At 45.2% G+C, this 20,684-nt stretch overlaps 1 protein-coding gene across 9 annotated transcripts in view; it reads right to left on the bottom strand.

Annotated features, from left to right (window-relative positions):
• The window catches only part of dop1a (DOP1 leucine zipper like protein A), a 431,858-nt gene that overhangs the window by 90,970 nt on the left and 320,204 nt on the right, over positions 1 to 20,684 (bottom strand). For all 9 annotated transcript variants that reach the window (XM_072502754.1, XM_072502737.1, XM_072502731.1 and 6 more), the window contains 2 exons: positions 19,366 to 19,539; positions 10,284 to 10,409 (listed from right to left, as the gene is read on the bottom strand). In XM_072502754.1, the coding sequence (XP_072358855.1) occupies positions 10,284 to 10,409; positions 19,366 to 19,539 (300 nt within the window). The remainder of the gene's footprint in view (positions 1 to 10,283; positions 10,410 to 19,365; positions 19,540 to 20,684) is intronic.

The following is a 20,684-nucleotide window of genomic DNA, read 5'->3' on the forward strand; positions in this document are numbered from 1 at the left end:
GAACTCGGACATGGAATGATACCCCACAGAAGTTAGCCATTTGGATCATCGTGTCTGGTGCACCGTAACTGAAATGAAATCAGAAAAATACACTGACCAAAGTGAGGTTACAGATTGGGGAAACAATGGGACAACAACACGGCAAGTGCCCATCAATTGCATGCCATATTGGGACGTTTGGTGTGCATTTCATGACTTACACAACAAGACTCTTCATTCTAGAATCAGTTAAACAACAAAGCAAAGGCAGATTTCAACATAGCATTAATAACTTAAAACCTTTCACTGATGATTTGGCTCCTATTTTTAAGATACTCATGTTTAGATCCACAGATAAGTAGGGCAATATTTTTAGACTATCATGTGACCAAATCGTTTTTTCAGGCAGACATCTGGTAGGTCTCATGTTGGCCACTTAAGAACATTTGTTTACTGTCATCTCGTGTTCTTTTTCTCACAGGTTCTAAAAGGTCACTGCGCCATTAAAACATTTACACAAGAAATTATATGCTGCACTGATCAATAAGAGGAAACAAGGAAATGGCAGAGGCTGTGAACAAGAATTTTGTATCTGTCTTAACAGTAGAACAAAAAAAAACACCCCTAAGAATGGTAGAAAAGGGGGGAGGGATGAAAAGGGAGAGAGGAACTTAAAATAGTCACAATCACTTTTCCCCTCATTGATCAGTGCAGCATATTGTGCAAATTTAAAAATGACGAAGTGACCTTTTGAATCCGTGAAAAAGTACACAGGATAACAATAAATAGGAAACTAATAGGACTAAAGGTGCACAAATCCCATGGACCAAATGTATTTGGATTTCCAAAAGCAATTCTTTGAAGTGCCACGTAGGTTACTGCAGAAGAGCTCATGTGCTGGGAATTAACATTGACGAACTAACATGAAACTGAAAGTCAAAGGGCGGCATGGTGAAGCAGTGGTGAGCACTGCTGCCTCACGGCACCGAGGAACCAGGTTCAATAACGGCCCAGGGTCACTGTTGGCGTGGAGTTTGTACATTTCCCCCGTGTCTGCATGGGTCTCACGCTCACAACTAAAAAGACGTGCAGGGTAAGTGGATTGGCCCTGAATTGGAATTTTGTTTCTTAAAAAAAAAAGAAACGAGAGTCAGGATAAATGGGTCCTTTTCAGGTTGCCAAACTAACCATTCGACTGCCGCAGGGAGCAGACTATATTGTGGCCAAGCTTTCAGATGATACAACAATATGTAGGAAAGCAAGCTGTGAGGAGGGTACAGCCTGTAAATGGACACAGATAAATTAAGTAATGTGGGAAATGTGATCTGTCTTCACAAAGGAAGATATTACCCAGGACGAAGCAAGAGGGGTAACTGGTACACTAGGAGAATTTACAATTGAGACGGAGAAGGTAGTAGATACATTCAAGGGTACTGAGCAAAGCGAGTGTAAAAATTAGAGGCACCAGTGACAATTCCAGTCTTCCTTAGACACAGGGGTGGTGATGGAGGACTGGAAAATTGCAAATGTTACACCCTTGTTCAAAAAGGGATGCAAGAATAATGTCGGCAACTACAGACTAGTTGGTTTGACTTCAGTGGTAGGCAAATTATATAGTTTGGGATAAATGCAATAGTCACTAAGACAAGTGTATGATAATCAACGAAAGCCAGCATGGATTAATTTAGGGAAAACCATGTTTATCTAACTTTCCGGAGTTTTTTGAGGGGGTCACAGAGAAGGTTGTTAACGGTAACACGTTGATGTGGTGTATATGGATTTTCAAAAGGCATTTGATACAGTGCCACACAACAGACTTGCGAGTAAAATTCTAGCTGATTGAATGAAAGGGAAAGATAGCACTTGGTTGAGAAATTGGCTGAGTAACAGGAAACAGAGTAGTGATAAATAGTTGTCCTTCAGGTTGGAAGAAGATTTGTAACGGAGTTCTGCAGGGGTCAGTGTTGGGACTCAAGCTCTTCCAGATATCTATTAATGGCCTAGACTGCGGTATTCAGTCATTTGAAACATGATTTCAAAATTTGCAGATGATACGAAGATTGGAAATATTGTCAGCTGTGATGAGGACAGTCCTGAACTTCAAAACACACAGTGGATTGTGTAGACAAGTTGCAGATGAAGTCCAATGCAGAGAAGCCTGAGGTGATTGACTTTGGCAGGAAGAATGTGGAGAGACAGTATAAAATAAAGGGGGAAACTCCAAAGGAGGTGCAGGAACAAAGTGTATATGTACATAAGTCATTGTAGGTGGCAGGGAATTTTGAGAGCAGTTAATAAAGCACATAGTCTCCTAGGTTTTATTAATTGGGGTATTGTCTCCTAGGTTTTATTAATTGGAGTATTAAGTACAAGAGTAAGGAGGTCAGGCTGAACTTGAAAATACATCAATCCGGCCTCATCTCGAGTACTGTGTCAAGTTCTGGGCACCATACTTAAGGAAGGATGTGAAGACACTGAAGAGAATACAGAGGAAATTCACAAGAATGATTCCAGGGATAAAGAACTGTAGCTATGAGGATAGCACGAGCGATTCCAATGAAAAATGGTGTTGAATTCGCCGGGGTCGGGATTGGCACCCGAGAGGCTGCCAAGCTGTATTTGCATATTAGCACTCAAATCCCCACACACTCTTTTTAGAAAATATTTTATTCAGGCAATTATAATTTTGAACATTAAATTTCAACAAAAACAAAAACACAATATAACCAACAGCCACCCCCCCACCCCCCAGCCAACATGGCTTACACAAACAATGTCACCTTCCCCAGCCTATCCTTACTCGTCTCTCCCATGCCCTCCCCCCCCCTTCCCGACAGCTTAATTTTTCTCAAAGAAGTCGATGAACGGCTGCCACCTCCAAGCAAACCCCTGCAACAAACCCCTCAAAGCAAATTTAATTTTTTCGAGTCTGAGAAACCCCGCCATGTCGCTAACCCACAACCCCGACTTCCGGAGTTCCGAGTCCCTCCACTCTAGTCAGATCCGTCTCCGGGCCACCAGGGAGGCAAAGGCCAGGACGTCGGCCTCTCTTCCCCCCCCCCGCCCCCTGGGCTCCCGGGGATCGCCACCTCTGAACTCGGAAGCTACCCTCATTTCTAAGACCTCTGACATGACGTCAGCAAAGCACTCAGCCTCTGAAATGCCCAAAACATATGGGCATGGTTCGCAGCAACCCCCGCACAGCGCCAACACCTATCCTCCACCACCTCATGAGAACCTGCTCTTCCGGGCCATTGTCATGTGTGCCTTGTGGACCACCTTAAACTGTATCAGACTGAGCCTGGTGCACAAGGAGGATGCATTAACTCTTCTCAGGGCCTCCTCCCATAACCTGGCCGCAAACTCCCCACCCAGCTCTTCCTCCCACTTTCTCTTCACCTCCCCTATCGGGGCTCCCTCCCACTCCATCAGCTCCTTATAGATCTCGGAGAACCTCCCCTCTCCTACTCCTGTTCTCAACATCACCTTATCCTGTAGCCCCTGGGGGTTCTACCGTTCACTGTATATTCCCGACCTGCATTAGACCTTCCAAAATGCATGACCTCACATTTGTCCGGATTAAACTCCATCTCTCCGCCCATGTCTCCAAACAATCTAAATCCTGCTGTATCCTCTGACAGTCTTCATCGCTATCAGCAATTCCACCAACCTTTGTGTCGTCTGCAAACTTACTAATCAGACCAGTTACATTGTCCTCCAAATCATTTATATATACTACAAACAGCAAAGGTCCCAGCACTGATCCCTGCGGAACACCACTTGTCACAGCCCTCCAATCAGAAAAGCATCCTTCCATTGCTACTCTCTGCCTTCTATGACCTAGCCAGTTCTGTATCCACCTTGCCAGCTCACCCCTGATCCCATGTGAGTTCACCTTTTGTACCAGTCTGCCATGAGGGACCTTGTCAAAGGCCTTACTGAAGTCCATATAGACAACATCCACTGCCCTATTTGCATCAATCATCTTTGTGACCTCCTCGAATATCAAGTTAGTGAGACACGACCTCCCCTTCACAAAACCATGCTGCCTCTTGCTATTACGTCCATTTGCTTCCAAATGGGAGTAGACCCTGTCTCGAAGAATTCTCTCCAGTAATTTCCCTACCACTGACGTAAGGCTCATCCCTGGATTATCCTTGCCACCCTTCTTAAACAAAGGAACAACATTGTCTATTCTCCAGTCCTCCGGGACATCACCTGAAGACATTGAGGATTCAAAGATTTCTGTCAAGGCCTCAGCAATTTCCTCTCTAGCCTCCTTCAGTATTCTGGGGTAGATCCCATCAGGCCCTGGGGACTTATCCACCTTAATATTTTTCAAGACGCCCAACACCTCGTCTTTTTGGATCTCAATGTGACCCAGGCTATCTACACACCCTTCTCCAGACTCAACATCCACCAATTCCTTCTCCTTGGTGAATACTGATGCAAAGTATTCATTTAGTACCTCGCCCATTTCCTCTGGCTCCGCACATAGATTACCTCGCCTGTCCTTCAATGGGTCAACCCTTTCCCTGGCTACCCTCTTGCTTTTTATGTACGTGTGAAAAGCCTTGGGATTTTCCTTAACCTTATTTGCCAATGACTATTCGTGACCCTTTTAGCCCTCCTGACTCCTTGCTTAAGTTCCTTCCTACTTTCCTTATAGTCCACACAGGCTTTGTCGGTTCCCAGCCTTCTAGCCCTGACAAATGCCTTGTTTTTCTTTTTGACGAGGCCTACGATATCTCTTGTTATACAAGGTTCCCAAAATTTGCCGTATTTATCTTTCTTCTGCACAGGAACATGCCGGTCCGGAATTCCTTTCAACTGATATTTGAAAGCCTCCCACATGACAGATGTTGATTTAGCCTCAAACATCCACCCTCAATCTAGGTTCTTCAATTCCTGCCTAATATTGTTATAATTAGCCGTCCCCCAATTTAGTATATTCACCCTAGGACCACTCTTATCCTTATCCACCAGCACTTTAAAACTTACTGAATTGTGGTCACTGTTCCCGAAATGCTCCTCTACTGAAACTCCTACCACCTGGTCGGGCCCATTCCCCAATACCAGGTCCAGTATAGCCCCTTCCCTAGTTGGACTATCTACATATTGTTTTAAGAGGCCCTCCTGGACGCTCCTTACAAACTCTGCCCAGTCCAAGCCCCTAGCACTAAGTGAGTCCCAGTCAATATTGGGGAAGTGAAAGTCTCCCATCACAACAACCCTGTTGCTTTTACTCCTTTCCAAAATCTGTCTACCTATCTGCTCCTCTATCTCCGGCTGGCTGTTGGGTGGCCTGTAGTAAACCCCCAACATTGTGACTGCACCCTTCTTATTTCCTGATCTCTACCCATATAGCCTCGCTGCCCTCTGAGGTGTCCTCCCGTAGTACAGCTGTGATATTCTCCCTAACCAGCAGCGCAACTCCTCCACCCCTTTTACATCCCCCTCTATCCCGCCTGAAACATCTAAATCCTGGAACGTTTAGCTGCCAATCCTGTCCTTTTCTCAACCAGGTCTCTGTAATGGCAATAACATCATAGTTCCAAGTGCTAATCCAAGCTTTAAGTTCATCTGCCTTACCTGTTAGACTTCTTGCATTAAAACATATGCACTTCAGGCCACCAGTTCCGTTGATTTCAGCAACATCTCCCTGTCTGCTCTTCCTCAGAGCCATACTGGCCCTATTCCCTAGTTCTCCCTCAATGCTTTCACCTTCTGACCTATTGCTCCGGTACCCACCCCCCTGCCATACTAGTTTAAACCCTCCCGTGTGACACTAGCAAACCTCGCGGCCAAGATATTTATGCCTCTCCAGTTTAGATGCACCCCGTCCTTCTTATACAGGTCACACCTGCCCCGGAAGAGCTCCCAGTGGTCCAGGTAATGGAAACCCTACCTCCTACACCAGCTGTTTAGCCACGTGTTTAGCTGCTCTATCTTCCTATTTCTAGCCTCACTGTCACGTGGCACAGGGAGTAATCCCGAGATTGCAACCCTAGAGGTCCTGCCTTTTAACTTTCTGCCGAGCTCCCTGAACTCCTGCTGCAGGACCTCATGCCCCCTCCTTCCTATGTCGTTAGTACCAATATGTACAACGACCTCTGCCTGTTTGCCTCCCCGTTCAGGAGGCCCGCTACCCGTTTGGAGACATGCTGGACCCTGACACCAGGGAGGCAACATACCACCCTGGAGTCTCTTTCACGTCCACAGAAGCGCCTATCTGTGCTCCTGACTATAGAGTCCCCCCTACGACTATTGCTCTTCTGCGCTTTGACCCTCACTGCTGAACATCAGAGCCAGCCGTGGTGCCACAGCTCTGGCTGCTGCTGTTTTCCCCTTATAGGCTATTCCCCCCAACAGTATCCAATGGGCTGGTTTAGCTCACTGGGCTAAATTGCTGGCTTTTAAAGCAGACCAAGGCAGGCCAGCAGCACGGTTCAATTCCCGTACCAGCCTCCCCGAACAGGCGCCGGAATGTGGCGACTAGGGGCTTTTCACAGTAACTTAATTGAAGCCTACTCGTGACAATAAGCGATTTATTTCATTTTCATTTCAAAGCGGTATACCTGTCCGAGAGGGGGACAACCACAGGGGATTCCTGCATTGACTGCCTGCCCCTTCTGGTGGTCACCCATCTCTCTGCCTGCACCTTGGGTGTGACCACATCTCTATAACTCCTTTCTATGACGCTTTCCGTCATCTGCATGCTCCTAAGTGCATCCAATTGCTGCTCTAATCGAACCACACGGTCTGTGAGGAGCTGCCATTGGTTACACTTGCGGCAGATGTAGTCGACCGGAATGCTGGAAGCGTCACAGATCTGCCACATCTCACAGTTGGGAGCACAGCACCCCACTGAGTGACATTTATGCACTAATTAATTAATTTAAAATAAACACTTGAATTATTGTTAGATTGAGTTACAATTAACTATATGGCTAGATGATTTTTACTGTAAAATTAAATGCTAAATAGCGATCTCTGCCCTCAGGTTTAGTAACTCCTCTATCTAGTTAATCAATTAGATTTGTTTTGCAATTTTTTTTTTTCAAATTTAACAGATTCCCAACCAGCCAATCAGGTCACAGCTTTACTGTGATGTCACTTACAGTTTTGCTACCATAAAAGCTACTACCGGGCTTGTGGAGTACCAAGCCGGCGAGAACGGCAGAGTTAACAGTGCCACCAAACTAGTGTCCTTACACGATGCCGCCTCCACCCACTTCCATACGGACCCTCCCCTACTACCCACTTCCTGACCATCGCAATATTCGCCGCTCATTAGCTACTTCTAGAAGTAGTAGCTAATGAAATTCGGGAGTCCCCACACACTCTTATCCCAGCCTAGAAGATGCCACTTGTCGCGTTGGAGCGCGCCCATCCCATTGATGGGTCAGCTGGAGCCAGAGGGTACCAAGCGGAGTGGCCTGGGGGGACATCTATACAACCCATGGCACTAAGTTCACAGTGGGCAGTCAGCGGCATGGCTGCCATGCAGGCTGCGGCAATGGTGTTCCATTCCATTCACCCCGACCCCATGACCCACCTCCTGGCCACCCCCTGCTACTCTCCTGGCCCTGGCAGTAGCCCCCCTCCCCCCCTCCCGACTAGCAGCACAACTGACAGCACACTATAGCGATGTTGGACATTTTTCGTACCTCCACTCTCGCCCTCAGCAACCACGGCGCCCATTTCCCGATTATTGGAACCACAAATGAACCTCGCCGCCAGTACTTCCTCCTGGCAGAGCATTGTGGAGATCCAAGAGAATAACAGGTCAGGCCCAGTAATGCTATGCCAATGGCGTTTACTCTACGTGCAGAGTAGAACACACTGATGTCGCTATTGAGGCACGGAGTATGGCATTCTGTTGGCTGCCCAGAGCTGGCCACGATTTGCGCCTCACGCGCCATTCTCCGTCCAATCATATTTCTTGATTCTGGCATCGGCTGATAGAGAATCCCGCCTTGTATATTTTCAAGAAGCAGTTAGATACCGCACTTAGGCCGAAGGGGATCAAATAACATGGGGGAAAAGCGGGATTAGGCTAGTGAGTTGGATTATCAGCCATGATCATAATGAACGTTGGAGCAGGGTCAAATGGCCCCCTCCTGCTCCTATTTTCTATATTCAACAGAACATCAAGAATTAGAGGCACAGATTCAAAATAATTGACAAAGGAGTAAAGGGTGATGTGAGGAAAAGGTTTCACCCAGAGGTTCGTGGTTTCAGGAACAAACTTCCTGAGAGGGTGGTCGAGGCAGGTTCGATCAAGGTATTAAAAGGGAATTGGATTGCCACCTGAAAAGGGAGAATGTGCAAGGTTATGGGGATAAGACAGGGGAGTGGGACTGGGTAGAATGATCCTTTCGAGAGCCCATTCAGACTCGATTTGCCGAATGGTTTCTTTCTGCATAGGGATAAAGATTCTGAGAGAGACGCAGAATGCTGCCGTGAAGGAGGATTTGGGGGCCCTTACACACAAAACACAAAAGGTTAGCATGCAAGGACAGAGAGTTATTAGGATGACAAATGGAATGCTGGTCTTTATTGCTTGGGGGCTAGATATAAAACTTTGCAAAGTCTTGGTACAATTGTACAGTCATTGGCGAGATTGCACCTGCAGTACTATGTACAGTTTTGGACTCCTCACTTAAAAATACTTGCAACAGATGCAGAGAAGGTTCACTTGACTGACTCCCGGAATGAAGAGGTTGTCCATACTTATTGGAGTTTAGAAGAATGCATGGTGGACAGCATGGTGGCGCAGTAGGCTAGCGCTGCTGCCTCACAGCATTGAGGTCCCAGGTTCGATCCCGGCTCTGGGTCACGGTCCGTGTGGAGGTTGCACAATCTCCCCGTGTTTGCGTGGGTTTCGTCCCCACAACCCAAAGATTGCAGGGTATGTGGATTGGCAACGCTAAATTGCCCCTTAATTAGAAAAAATGAATTGGGCACTCTAAATTTATATTAAAAAAAAGAAGAATGTATGGTGACTTTATTGAAATATGTAAGATTCTGAGGAGACTTGACAGGGTAAACGCTGAGAGAATATTTTGTCTGGAACTAGGGGCACAGTTAAAAGATGAAGTGTCTCCCATTTAAGACAGACAGACAAAGTCAGGAGGATTTCTTTAAAAAAAAATTTTAGACTACCCAATTCTTTATTTTTTCCAATTAAGGGCAATTTAGCGTAGCCAATCCACCTCGCCTACACATCTTTGAGTTGTGGGGGTGAGACTCACGCAAACACGGGGAGAATGTGCAAACTCCACATCGACAGTGACCCAGGGCTGGGATCGAACTCGGGACTGTAGCGCCGCGAGGCAGCAGTGCTAACCACTGCACCACCGTGCCGCCCCTTGGATTTCTTCTCTCAAAGGATTGTTAGTCTTTGGAATTCTCTTCACAGTGAGCAGTGAAAGCTGGGTCATTGAATATATTCACAGTTGAGTTAGACAGATTTTTGAATAACAAGGTTTAATGACCAAGGAAGCCAGTGGTAGGAATGACACAGATTTATTTTAACTAAACAAAGTCTGCCCACCGCAATAACTACGTACACATCACAGTCCCCGTTGGGACAAGCAACATGCCAGTCGCTGCTTGGGCCGGCTTTTATGCTCAGTTTTATGCGCCCCAGCTTAATGGGCCTCTACTGGGGAAGCTCATACTCCACAAGCCCCAGGGGGAGAGCGATTATGGTTTTCCCGTGAGCCTCGTGGGGGTTATGACACAAGGGAATCAAGGGTTCTAGGCAAGGGTTACAGGAAAGAAAGAGAGATTAAGGCCACACCCGATCTTATTGAGTGGCAGAGCAGGCTCAATGAGCTTACTGGCCTACTCGTGCTCCTATTTCTTATGCTCCACTCTTATATTCTAGATTTTGTTAGTACCAATAGAAGATGCCAAATGGATTAGTCAATGACAGTGCAGTCATGGTGAATGTTTAATTGCAGATGAGCTAATGAACAATAAAGCTGCTTACCCACATTAAACAGGCTTTCAAAATAATTTATAGGGAAACTTCTGGAAAGCAAGATTTCAGTGTCACTGCTCCCAGATACCTATCCATTTGTATGTCAGAGCTTCTTTATAAAGATATGACACATTAGAATCCTACCAAACAGCCATTTTCAGCCTCCACAACAAAAGCCAAACAGCCAGACTCTGAATTTGAGAAAGACTTGAAGTCCATCTTGGTGGGAATGGCATTAAGTAGTTCTGACAGCCTACTACAGCAAAATATCATTCCACTGCAGACATTACTCTGCAAAGCAGTTGAACCTTACTTTGTTTCTCATGGCACACGTGTTCTCTCTCCTCTCATTCCAGACAAAAGCAATGGCAGCCATGAAGTGTACACCATGGTTCATCGAGATGGGGCCCAAGAGCTCTAAAATCTGTTGTCGAAGACTCTGGTCAGGGAGGAATGAGGAACACAGACTTCACTAATAATAATCAATACAAGAAAACAAATCACAATATGATAGCTGAAACAACTGAATGATCCTGCATTTCTTAATTAATTATATAGTGTGAAAAGAAGCAAAGCTTATCAGATACTAATTTCATTATTGACTATAGCCATTTATCTCAGCTTTCTAAAAGCTACAAGATTTGGAAAACACCAGAGATAGGTGCTAAAATGCCGTTCAGTTCAGAATAGTTAAAAGGTGGTGCCGCGAAGTGCAATCATGGCATGGATTTTTCAGTTAATACAATGGTGAGGTTAAGAATGCTCACGGTGGCACATCGGCTAGCACTACTGTCTAACAGTGCCAGGGACCAGGGGATAGTGCGGGTGATTGGGCCTAGAAAGGGTGTTCTTTTGGAAAGTTGGTGCAGACTCGATGGGCCGAATGGTATCCTCCTACACTGTAGGAATTCTATGATTCTATAATAAAGTAAATACAGCAACTGCACATATGAAGTTAAGGGCAATGAGGAATGAACAACAAATGCAAGCATTGTCCAGGACACTAATAGTCCATGAAAGAATAAAGAACATTCTTAAAACTCAAAGTTGCTACCCCGCTTCTCCAGAATCTGCTCTAGGTGAGTATCTTGCTGAGAGACTTGACATTGAAACCTTTGCAACCACATACAGTTGAAGGTCTTACCACAAGATGACCACCAGCTCATCAGAAAAATATAGAACTTTTCAGTCTACTTTGTGAATTTTTAAGAGCGTGATAAGTCTTAATTATTGCTAAACAACTTCTCTTTCACTGAAAATTAGATTGTGGAGTCTCATTCCTTTAATCATTATTGGAGTTTAAAAAAAAAGATTAATTCTTATCTCAATTTTCCTTTCTGCCATATCATTCCATTTTTCTTTCCTTTATTTTAATTTCAGTACATGATTGAATTAATTTGCACTTCTAACTAACACCTCCTGGTTTAAACTAGACCTGTCTCAGTAAGGGTTCTTCAATCCAATTGGCAAGGAGATGAACAATCCCTATTCACATAGTTCCCATGTTTGCTATCGAGGAAGCCGCATTGTTTTGGATTTTAATCACTAGACGTTCTAGTGCAAAAGCCCAAAGGAACTCTGTGGGCAAGTGCAATCTTATTGAGTGACCACTGCTATTTGTCCACCACTGTCTGCAAAATCTTGGCCATTTACTTTATGTCCAAAATGGACACTCTTCACTATTCCTATTCTGTCACTTATATCCAATCTTTCCCAAACATGTTGGCTTGGCTCTTACAATGCCAACATCGGCAAATGTTGAGATGTGTGTTACTGTTGTGCTTTGGGACCCATTGGAAGTTCTTACCCATGAGGTAATTGTCCGGGAAGTTAAAACTCCCGATGGGCTGATATGTGCTTCCTGTGACACTATGAGAATCTCTGATGCTGGCCTCAGTGTTGGAGACTTGGGCTAGATGAACAATACTTACCCAGATATTTACCTTAGTATGGTTTAATTTGGGGTTGAGGTCATTGATTAATAGGGGAACCCAACCCACCATCCCCTCGCCTAACCCCCTCCCTCCCAATCCAACTACTCATGGCTCTGACCCAACTACCTTTGAATACAAACCATTATCAACCCGATCCACTCCCACACCACACCCTCTAAACGCCAACTCATCACCCACTCAATATCTCCACTGAAATCCTTAAGACCTTTACAAAACTTACCTGAATACCAGTTAGCAATGCGATGAGACAAATTAATCAGAGAACCACAGAATTCCAACAGTGCAGGAGACCATTCGGCCCATCGAGTCTGCAGCAACCCTCTGAAAGAGCACCCTTTTTTGGACTTTCAGAAGGCGTTTGACAAAGTCCCACATTAAAGATTACCATGCAAAATTAAAACACATGGGATTGGAGGTAGGATATCGAGATGGATTGAAAATTGGTTAGCAGACAGGAAACAAAGAGTAGGAATTAACGGGTCTTTTCAAATTGATGGGCAGTGATTAGTGGGGTACCGCAGGGATCAGTGCTGGGACCCCAGCCATACACAAATATATTAATGATTTAGATGAGGAAACAAAGTGTCATATCTCCAAATTTGCAGATGACCCCAAATTGGGTGGGAGGGTGAGATGTGAGGAGGATGCAGAGATCCTTCAGTCTGATTTGGACAAGTTGAGTAAATGGGAAATGAATGGTAGAGGCAGTATAATTTGGATAAATGCGAGTTCACCCACTTTGGTAGCAAAAACATGAAGGCAGACTATTAACTGTATGGCCATAAATTAGGAGAGGGGAATGTGCAACGAGGCCTGGATGTCCTCGTACACCAATCACTGAAGGTAAGCATGCAGGTGGAGCAGGTGGGAATGAAGGCAAATGGTATGCTGGCTTTCATTGAGAGGATTAGAATACAGGAGCAGGGATGTCTTACTGCAGTTATACAGGGCCTTGGTGAGGCCACACCTAGAATATTGAGTCAGTTTTGGTCTCCTTATCTGAGGAAGGATGTTGTAGCTAAAGAGGTACTACAGCAAAGTTTTTTCACCCAGAGAGTGGTGAGCCTGTGGAATTCGTTACCACAGGAAGTAGTTGAGTCCAAAACATTGTATGGTTTCAAGAAGCAGTTAGATATAGCACTTAGGGCGAAGGGGATCAAAGGATATGGGGAAAGCGGGATTGAGCAATTAAGTTGGGTGATCAGCCATGATCATAATGAATGGCGATGGTCTTGCAGGGCTGAATGCCACCTCCTGCTCCTATTTTGTTCTATGTTTCTTTCTATGTAACTACTAGAATAGATAAGGGAGAACCAGTGGATGTGGTGTATTTGGATCTCCAGAAAGCTTTTGATAAAGTCCCACAGAAGAGGCTACTGTCCAAAATTAAAGCACATGGGATTGGGGGTAATATGCTGATATGGATTGAGAATTGGTTGGCAGACAGGGAACAGAAAGCAGGAGTAAATGGATCTTTCTCAGACTGGCATTCAGTGACTAGTGAGGTACCGCCAAATCATTAAATATATTTCAATAGGAAATGAGCAGATTTCTAGACTCTAGTGTGGCAAGGGGTATGGGGACAGCACAGGAGTATGGGGTTGAGATGGAGCATCAGCCATATTGACTGGCAGAGCAGGCTCGAAGGACCTACTCCAGTTCCTATTTTCTGTGTTTCTATGAATACAGCTGCTGATGTCATAAAAAGCGGTCATGGTTTCTCTTCTTCAGCACCACTTTTCGTGGATGGCCATGCTGAAGTGTCACTGATGTAGCCAGGATAAAAAGATTTGGCTGCAAGGGTGAAAAAAGTAGGGTTTCAATTCACAGAATCACACAGTGCAAAAGAGGCCCTTCAGTCTATCGAGTCTGTACCAACGCATGAAAACAGACCTGCCTACCTAATCCCACTTACCAGCACTTGGCCCATAGCCTTAAATGATAAGACATGCAAGTGCTCATCCAGGTACTTGTTTTTTTTGAAAATGTTTTTATTGGCTTTCCTCATTTTTATAAACAGTTGCTGTGTATATACATTACATTTTTCTTGCCCACACTAATTTATTTTATTTTACAGAGAGGTTTGTTTTGTCCTTCATTTAACTAACTCTATGTACATTTTGTTGCCCTCTGGATCGATCTATGATTACCCCCCCCCTCCCCCATTGGCTTTGGCTTCAGCACCCTTCCTCTCCTCTTGTGGTTTCCCCAAGAAACCCCCCCCACCCCCTTGGGTTGCACAGTCCTTTGGTTCCTCCTCTTTTTTTTTTTCTTAGCTTACTCCTTGTTGCTGGCCTCGAACAGGTTTTGGAACAGGCCGACAAACTGCCCCCAAGTATCCAGGACGCCTTCCTCTGACCCTCGGATGGTGTACTTAAGTCCTGCAGGACGCAAAAAGCTGGAATGGAATCCGAAGGAGACAAAGAGCACAGAGTTTCACTCTATGCAGATGACCTGCTCCTCTACGTCTCAAAGCCACAGGAGGGACTGAAGGCAGTACTGCAAATACTAAAAGAGTTTGGAACCTTCTAGAGCTACAAACTTAACCTGGGGCAAAAGCGAGGCATTCCCAGTGAACCCAAAAGGGTGAGGGACAGAGCTGAAGGGGTTCCCGTTTAAAACGGCCCAAAACAGATTCCGTTACCTGGGGATCCAATAGCCAGAGACTGGACACAGATCCACAAGTGGAACCTGACCAGCCTGGTGGAAGTAGTAAGAATAGACCTTCAACGGTGGGGCTCACTCCCACTCTCCCTGGCAGGGATAATGCAGACGATCAAGATGAACGTACTGCCAATGTTCCTCTTCCTGTTTAGATCCATCCCGATCTTCATCCCCAAGGCCATGTCCCAAAACATAGACAGTCTAATCGTGGTGTTTGTCTGGGTGGGTGAGGGGGGGGACACGAACTCGAGAATTCCCAAACTGACACTGCAAAGAGGAAAAGTTAGAGGGGGCCTAGCTCTACCGAACCTACAAAACTACCACTGGGCAGCAACGGCAGAAAAAGTGAGGGGATGGGTACAAGAACCCAACACAGATTGGGTACAAATGGAAGAGGCATCCTGTAAAGGAACGACCCTCCAGGCCTGGCCACAGCAACACTCCCATCCTCCTCAGCAAGATACACAACGAGCCCAGTGGTAGTGGCCACGCCGAGAACGTGGACCCAGTTGAGACAGCATTTCGGGATAACCAAAATGCCCCCATCTGCGGTAATCACAGATTCCCCCCAGCCATGGTAGATACCACCTTCAAAAAATGGAGGCGGGACGGGTGCACACTGATGGTCAGGGACTTCCACGTAAGGCACAGACTGGCGACACTGGACGAACTGACAAGGAAGTGGAAACTAGCAAAGGACAGGAATTGAGACATCTCCAAATAAAACACTTCCTCCGCAAAGAGACAGTAGGATACCCCGGGATCCCAGAAAACACACTACGAGAGGACCTGATAGGCAAAAGCAGCGAGAAAGGGGGGCTATGTGGGAAAATATACAGACAGCTATTGGCAGAGCTCGAACACCACTAGACAAGACCAGACAAAAACGGGAGGACGAACTGGGGACAGAGGTAGGACGGGGACACTGGAGCGAAACACTGAGAAAGGCAAACTCCACCTCTTCCTGCGCAAGGCTAAGCCTAATGCAGCTCAAAGTGGTGCACAGAGCGCACCTGACCAGAACCCGAATGAGCAGGTTCTTCCTGGAGGTGGAGGACAAATGTGAGCGGTGCCAGAGGGGCCCGGCCAACCACACCCACATGTTTTGGGCTTGCCCCAAGCTTGCTGGGTTTTGGACAGCCTTCTCCGAGGCAATGTCCAAAGTTGTGGGGGTGAGGGTGAAGCCAAGCCCAACAGTGGCAATCTTGGGGGCATCGGAGCAGCCAGAGTTACACATGGGGAAGGGGGGCCAACGCCCTTGCTTTCGCTTCCCTAATCGCACTCCGTAGAATCCTGCTCGGCTGGCGATCGGCAGCACCACCCAAAGCTGCAGACTGGCTCGCTGACCTCTCGGAATTTCTCCATCTGGAGAAGATTAAGTACGCCATCCAGGTACGTTTTAAAGGATGTGAGGCAACCCGCTTCTATCACCCTCCCAGGCAGTGCATTCCAAACCATCACCACCCTCTGGGTAAAGAAGATTTTCCTCAAATCCCCCCTTAAATCTCCTGCCTCTCACCTTGAATGTGTCCCCCCTCATGACTGACTTTTCATGACTGGTCAAAAGGTGAGGGAGAGTATCAAATTGAAGGAAAAAACATACAAAGTGGCAAAAATTAGTGGGAGACTAGAGGACTGGGAAGTCTTTAGGGGACAACAGAAAGCTACTAAAAAAGCCATAAAGAAGAGTAAGGTAGACTATGAAAGTAAACTGGCTCAGAACATAAAAGCAGATAGTAAAAGCTTCTACAAATATATAAGACAAAAAAGAGTGGCTAAGGTAAATATTGGTCCTTTGGAAGATGAGAAGGGAGATTTAATAATAGGAGACGGGGAAATGGCTGAGGAGCTGAACAGGTTTTTTGGGTCAGTCTTCACAGTGGAGGACACAAATAACATGCCAGTGACTGATGGAAATAAGGATATGATAGGTGAGGACCTTGAGATGATTGTAATCACTAAGGAGGCAGTATTGGGCAAGCTAATGGGGCTAAAGGTAGACAAGTCTCCTGGCCCTGATGGGATGCATCCCAGAGTGTTAAAAGAGATGGCTAGGGAAATTGTAAACGCACTAGTGATAATTTATCAAAATTCACTAGACTCTGGGGTGGTCCCAGAGGATTGGAAAGTAGCAAACGTGACACCACTGTTTAAAAAAGGAGGTCGGCAGAAAGCGGGTAATTATCGGCCAGTAAGCTTAACTTCGGTTGTAGGGAAAATGCTGGAATCTATCATTAAGGAGGAAATAGCGGGGCACCTGGAGAGAAATTGTCCCATTGGGCAGACGCAGCATGGGTTCACAAAGGGTAGGTCGTGTCGGACTAATTTGGTAGAATTTTTTGAGGGCGTTACCAGTGCAGTAGATAACGGGGAGCCAATGGATGTGGTATATCTGGATTTCCAGAAAGCTTTTGACAAGGTGCCACACAAAAGGTTGCTGCATAAACTAAAGATGCATGGCATTGAGGGTAAAGTGGTAGCATGGGTAGAGGATTGGTTAACTAACAGAAAGCAGAGAGTGGGGATAAATGGGTGTTTCTCTGGTTGGCAACCTGTAACTAGTGGGGTCCCTCAAGGATCAGTGTTGGGCCCGCAGTTGTTCACAATTTACATCGACGATTTGGAGTTGGGGACCAAGTGCAATGTGTCAAAGTTTGCAGATGACACTAAGATGAGTGGTAAAGCAAAAAGTGCAGAGGGTACCGGAAGTCTGCAGAAGGATTTGGATAGGTTAGGTGAATGGGCTAGGGTCTGGCAGATGGAATTCAATGTTGCCAAGTGCGAGGCTATCCATTTTGGGAGGAATAACAGCAGAATGGATTATTATTTAAACGGTAAGATGTTAAAACGTGCTGCTGTGCAGAGGGACCTGGGTGTGCTGGTGCACGAGTCGCAAAAAGTTGGTGTGCAGGTGCAACAGGTGATTAAGAAGGCTAATCGAGTTTTGTCTTTCATTGCTAGAGGGATGGAGTTCAAGACTAGTGAGGTTATGCTGCAATTGTATAGGGTGTTGGTGAGGCCGCATCTGGAGTATTGTGTTCAGTTTTGGTCTCCTTACCTGAGAAAGGACATATTGGCACTGGAGGGAGTGCAGAGGAGATTCACTAGGTTGATCCCAGAGTTGAGGGGATTAGATTATGACGAGAGGTTGAGTAGACTGGGACTGTATTCATTGGAGTTTAGAAGGATGCGGGGGGATCTTATTGAGACATATAAAATTATGAAGGGAATAGATAGGATAGATGCGGGCAGGTTCTTTCCACTGGTCGGGGAAAGCAGAACTAGGGGGCATAGCCTCAAAATAAGGGGAGGTAGATTTAGGACGGAGTGTAGGAGGAGCTTCTTCATCCAAAGGGTTGTGAATCTCTGGAATTCCTTGCCCAGTGAAGCAGTTGAGGCTCCTTCTTTAAACGTTTTTAAGAAAAAGATAGATGCCTTTCTAAAGAATAAAGGGATTCGGGGATATGGTGTACGGGCCGGAGAGTGGAGCTGAGTCCACAAAGATCAGCCATGTTCTCATTAAATGGCGGAGCAGGCTCGAGGGGCCAGATGGCCTACTCCTGTTCCTAATTCTTATGTTCTTATGATAAAGGAAAGCATCCCATAAGCCTTTTTCACCAACCTATTAACCTGCCCTTCTGCCTTCAGAAATCAATGGACAGACAGGCCAAGGTCTCTTTGTTCCTCAGAGCTTCCTCGTGTCAGGCCGTTCATTGACTACTTACTTCCTGGTCAAATTATTCCTTCCAAAGTGTATCACCTCACACGTTTCAGGGTTAAATTCCAGCTACCATTTATCTGCCCATTTGACCATCCCATCTATATCTTCCTGTAACCCAAGACACTCAACCTCCCTGTTTGGCTGGCTCGTTTGCAGTCTGCAGCAACATTACTAGCATTGTCACAATCCTCAAGATCTGGACCAGATTCATTACTTTCTTCTTGAGTAGCAATTCAGAATTATATTTGTATGAGTGCCACATTCCAATTTTGTCACCACTTATAAGATTGTTACTTGCACTGTCATTTAAATACATCTGTGTAAATATCTTTACAAATCCCTCACCATTGAGATGTTTCTTGAGCTTTGCTTTCATACAAAAACTCAAAAGTTAGACAAGATTTCCAAAAAGAACTTCTAAATTGGGTTGCAGCACTGACATGACAAGGGGAGAAATAGTGTCAATTGCAGTGTTATTACATTCCTGTAATCACTTGTTTTTTAAAAATCAGATATTTTATTTATAAGTTGATTTACACATACTGTTATGATATTTAAACGCTTTAGAAACATTAATAAAGTTCTCTGTTCAAACCTTGCCATCTCAGAAGATTTCTAAACTGAAATGTCTTAAATATTTTCCAGTAACTTTAAACTTATTATTTTTGTAAAAACATAACATCAAAAAGGCTTGGGTATCAATGATAGAATTTTAATGATTTTATTTTGCCATAATGTTTTGAGGAATCCCATGAACCATTAAATATGTTAATTTCTCTACACTGAATAAGAACTGGCACAACATGCAACAATATGGTGAGTTTATTAAAAAAGGGGAGAAGAAAACAAGCAAAATATATGGTTCTAGATAAATGTTCTAAATTTCTAAATTTTGGATAACATGAAGCTGAACTTCAGACTTTTCTATAATCACTGGTTCATAGGGTCATTTTAACTTGATCAATACATGCTGCAGACACAAAAATTGGCTTGCTTCTTTTTTGGCTGCCTCTTTTCATAACGGCCATGCATTGGAGATTCAGCACTTCACTTACCTTTGTGGAACCTAGGTTGATAGTAACAGCGGAGGCAGCAATGGTTCTCTCGGTTGAGTCCGCAGCCTGTAAGATTCCCCATAGCAGGCTCACAGAAGACATGATGGTACACAAGATAAAAAGAATTCCATTTCTTGCTTCAGACAAATATTTCTGGTCCACAGTAACCATAAGCTGAAATAGAAAACACTGATAATTATCAATTAAATACATTAACATGTTCATCCACATTTTCAATTATAAATTCTTTTGATCATATTTATAATGACACCTGCCTGCACAAGCCTATTTTGCTGTGATATCCTCTCCTCCATGGTGGAGGTACTGTAGCCACCTAAAATGGCTGATCCCCGATTAATTTGGCCAAAACCCGATGTAAAATGGCTAACCGAAAAGGCTGATGGGAAAAGCAGCCAACAGGGCACAAACGGACAGCTGCAGACAGAACAGCGTATTCGGCTCTGGGGAAGTCGGCCCAGATCGATACCTGCGATCATTAGCAGCACATCAACACAGACATCTGCAGTTTAATCGGCTATCCCCGGGAACAATTGCAACATATTAGCAATTGAATGCCGATCCAGACCTCTCGGCGCCAGCAGTGGCTGAGACAAAGAAAGGTGAACGACCACCCCCCGATCAAGGAATCGCCCCATTATTGGAGCATATCGAACCCAGTGATTGGGACCAAGTCCAATCACTTGGGACCAGGGTCAAGGTCCCCCCCGAGAAGCGGGAAGCCCCCGGGAACTATAAAAATAGGGGCCAAGTTCAGATCGAGCCTTCTCTCCCTTCTCCTGCTCGCAACCTTCGCAAGAACCATCGACCAGAAACCGTAAGTTTGACTCCAGCGATCGCTACCCGATAGAGACTCCTAGCCATCGACCTGTATCAGCCTTTGAATCCCGCAGGCCAGACCCAATTCGATAAGCCATTCGTTTCCCTGACCTGGTGGGCCATTCCCAAAAGTTAAGTATTGGCCAGTAGTGGTAGGTAGTAGTCTAGAAAGTAGGATTATTGTGTAAGTATTTATTGCTGTACATAATAAATGACCGTTGATTTTAATCTTACTAAGCGGTGTGCTGTCTTATTAATCATAACTAGAGCTTGAACCACGTGGCGGTATCAGAAAGATACCTGGCGACTCGTGAGCAAAGGTGACAGAATTAGAGCTAATAAAACTAAGGCTAATAAGAGCAACAGTACACAGATTCAATGGTAAAGAAGGTGTAATTACAGTCTGGCAAGTTTACTTGGGCAATTTCTTTTATAATCTGGACACAGAAATTTACATTGGAATTATAAAAACTAGGTCAGAT

The sequence above is a fragment of the Scyliorhinus torazame genome, chromosome 1 (genome assembly GCF_047496885.1).
Source record: "Scyliorhinus torazame isolate Kashiwa2021f chromosome 1, sScyTor2.1, whole genome shotgun sequence".
NCBI lineage: Eukaryota > Metazoa > Chordata > Chondrichthyes > Carcharhiniformes > Scyliorhinidae > Scyliorhinus > Scyliorhinus torazame.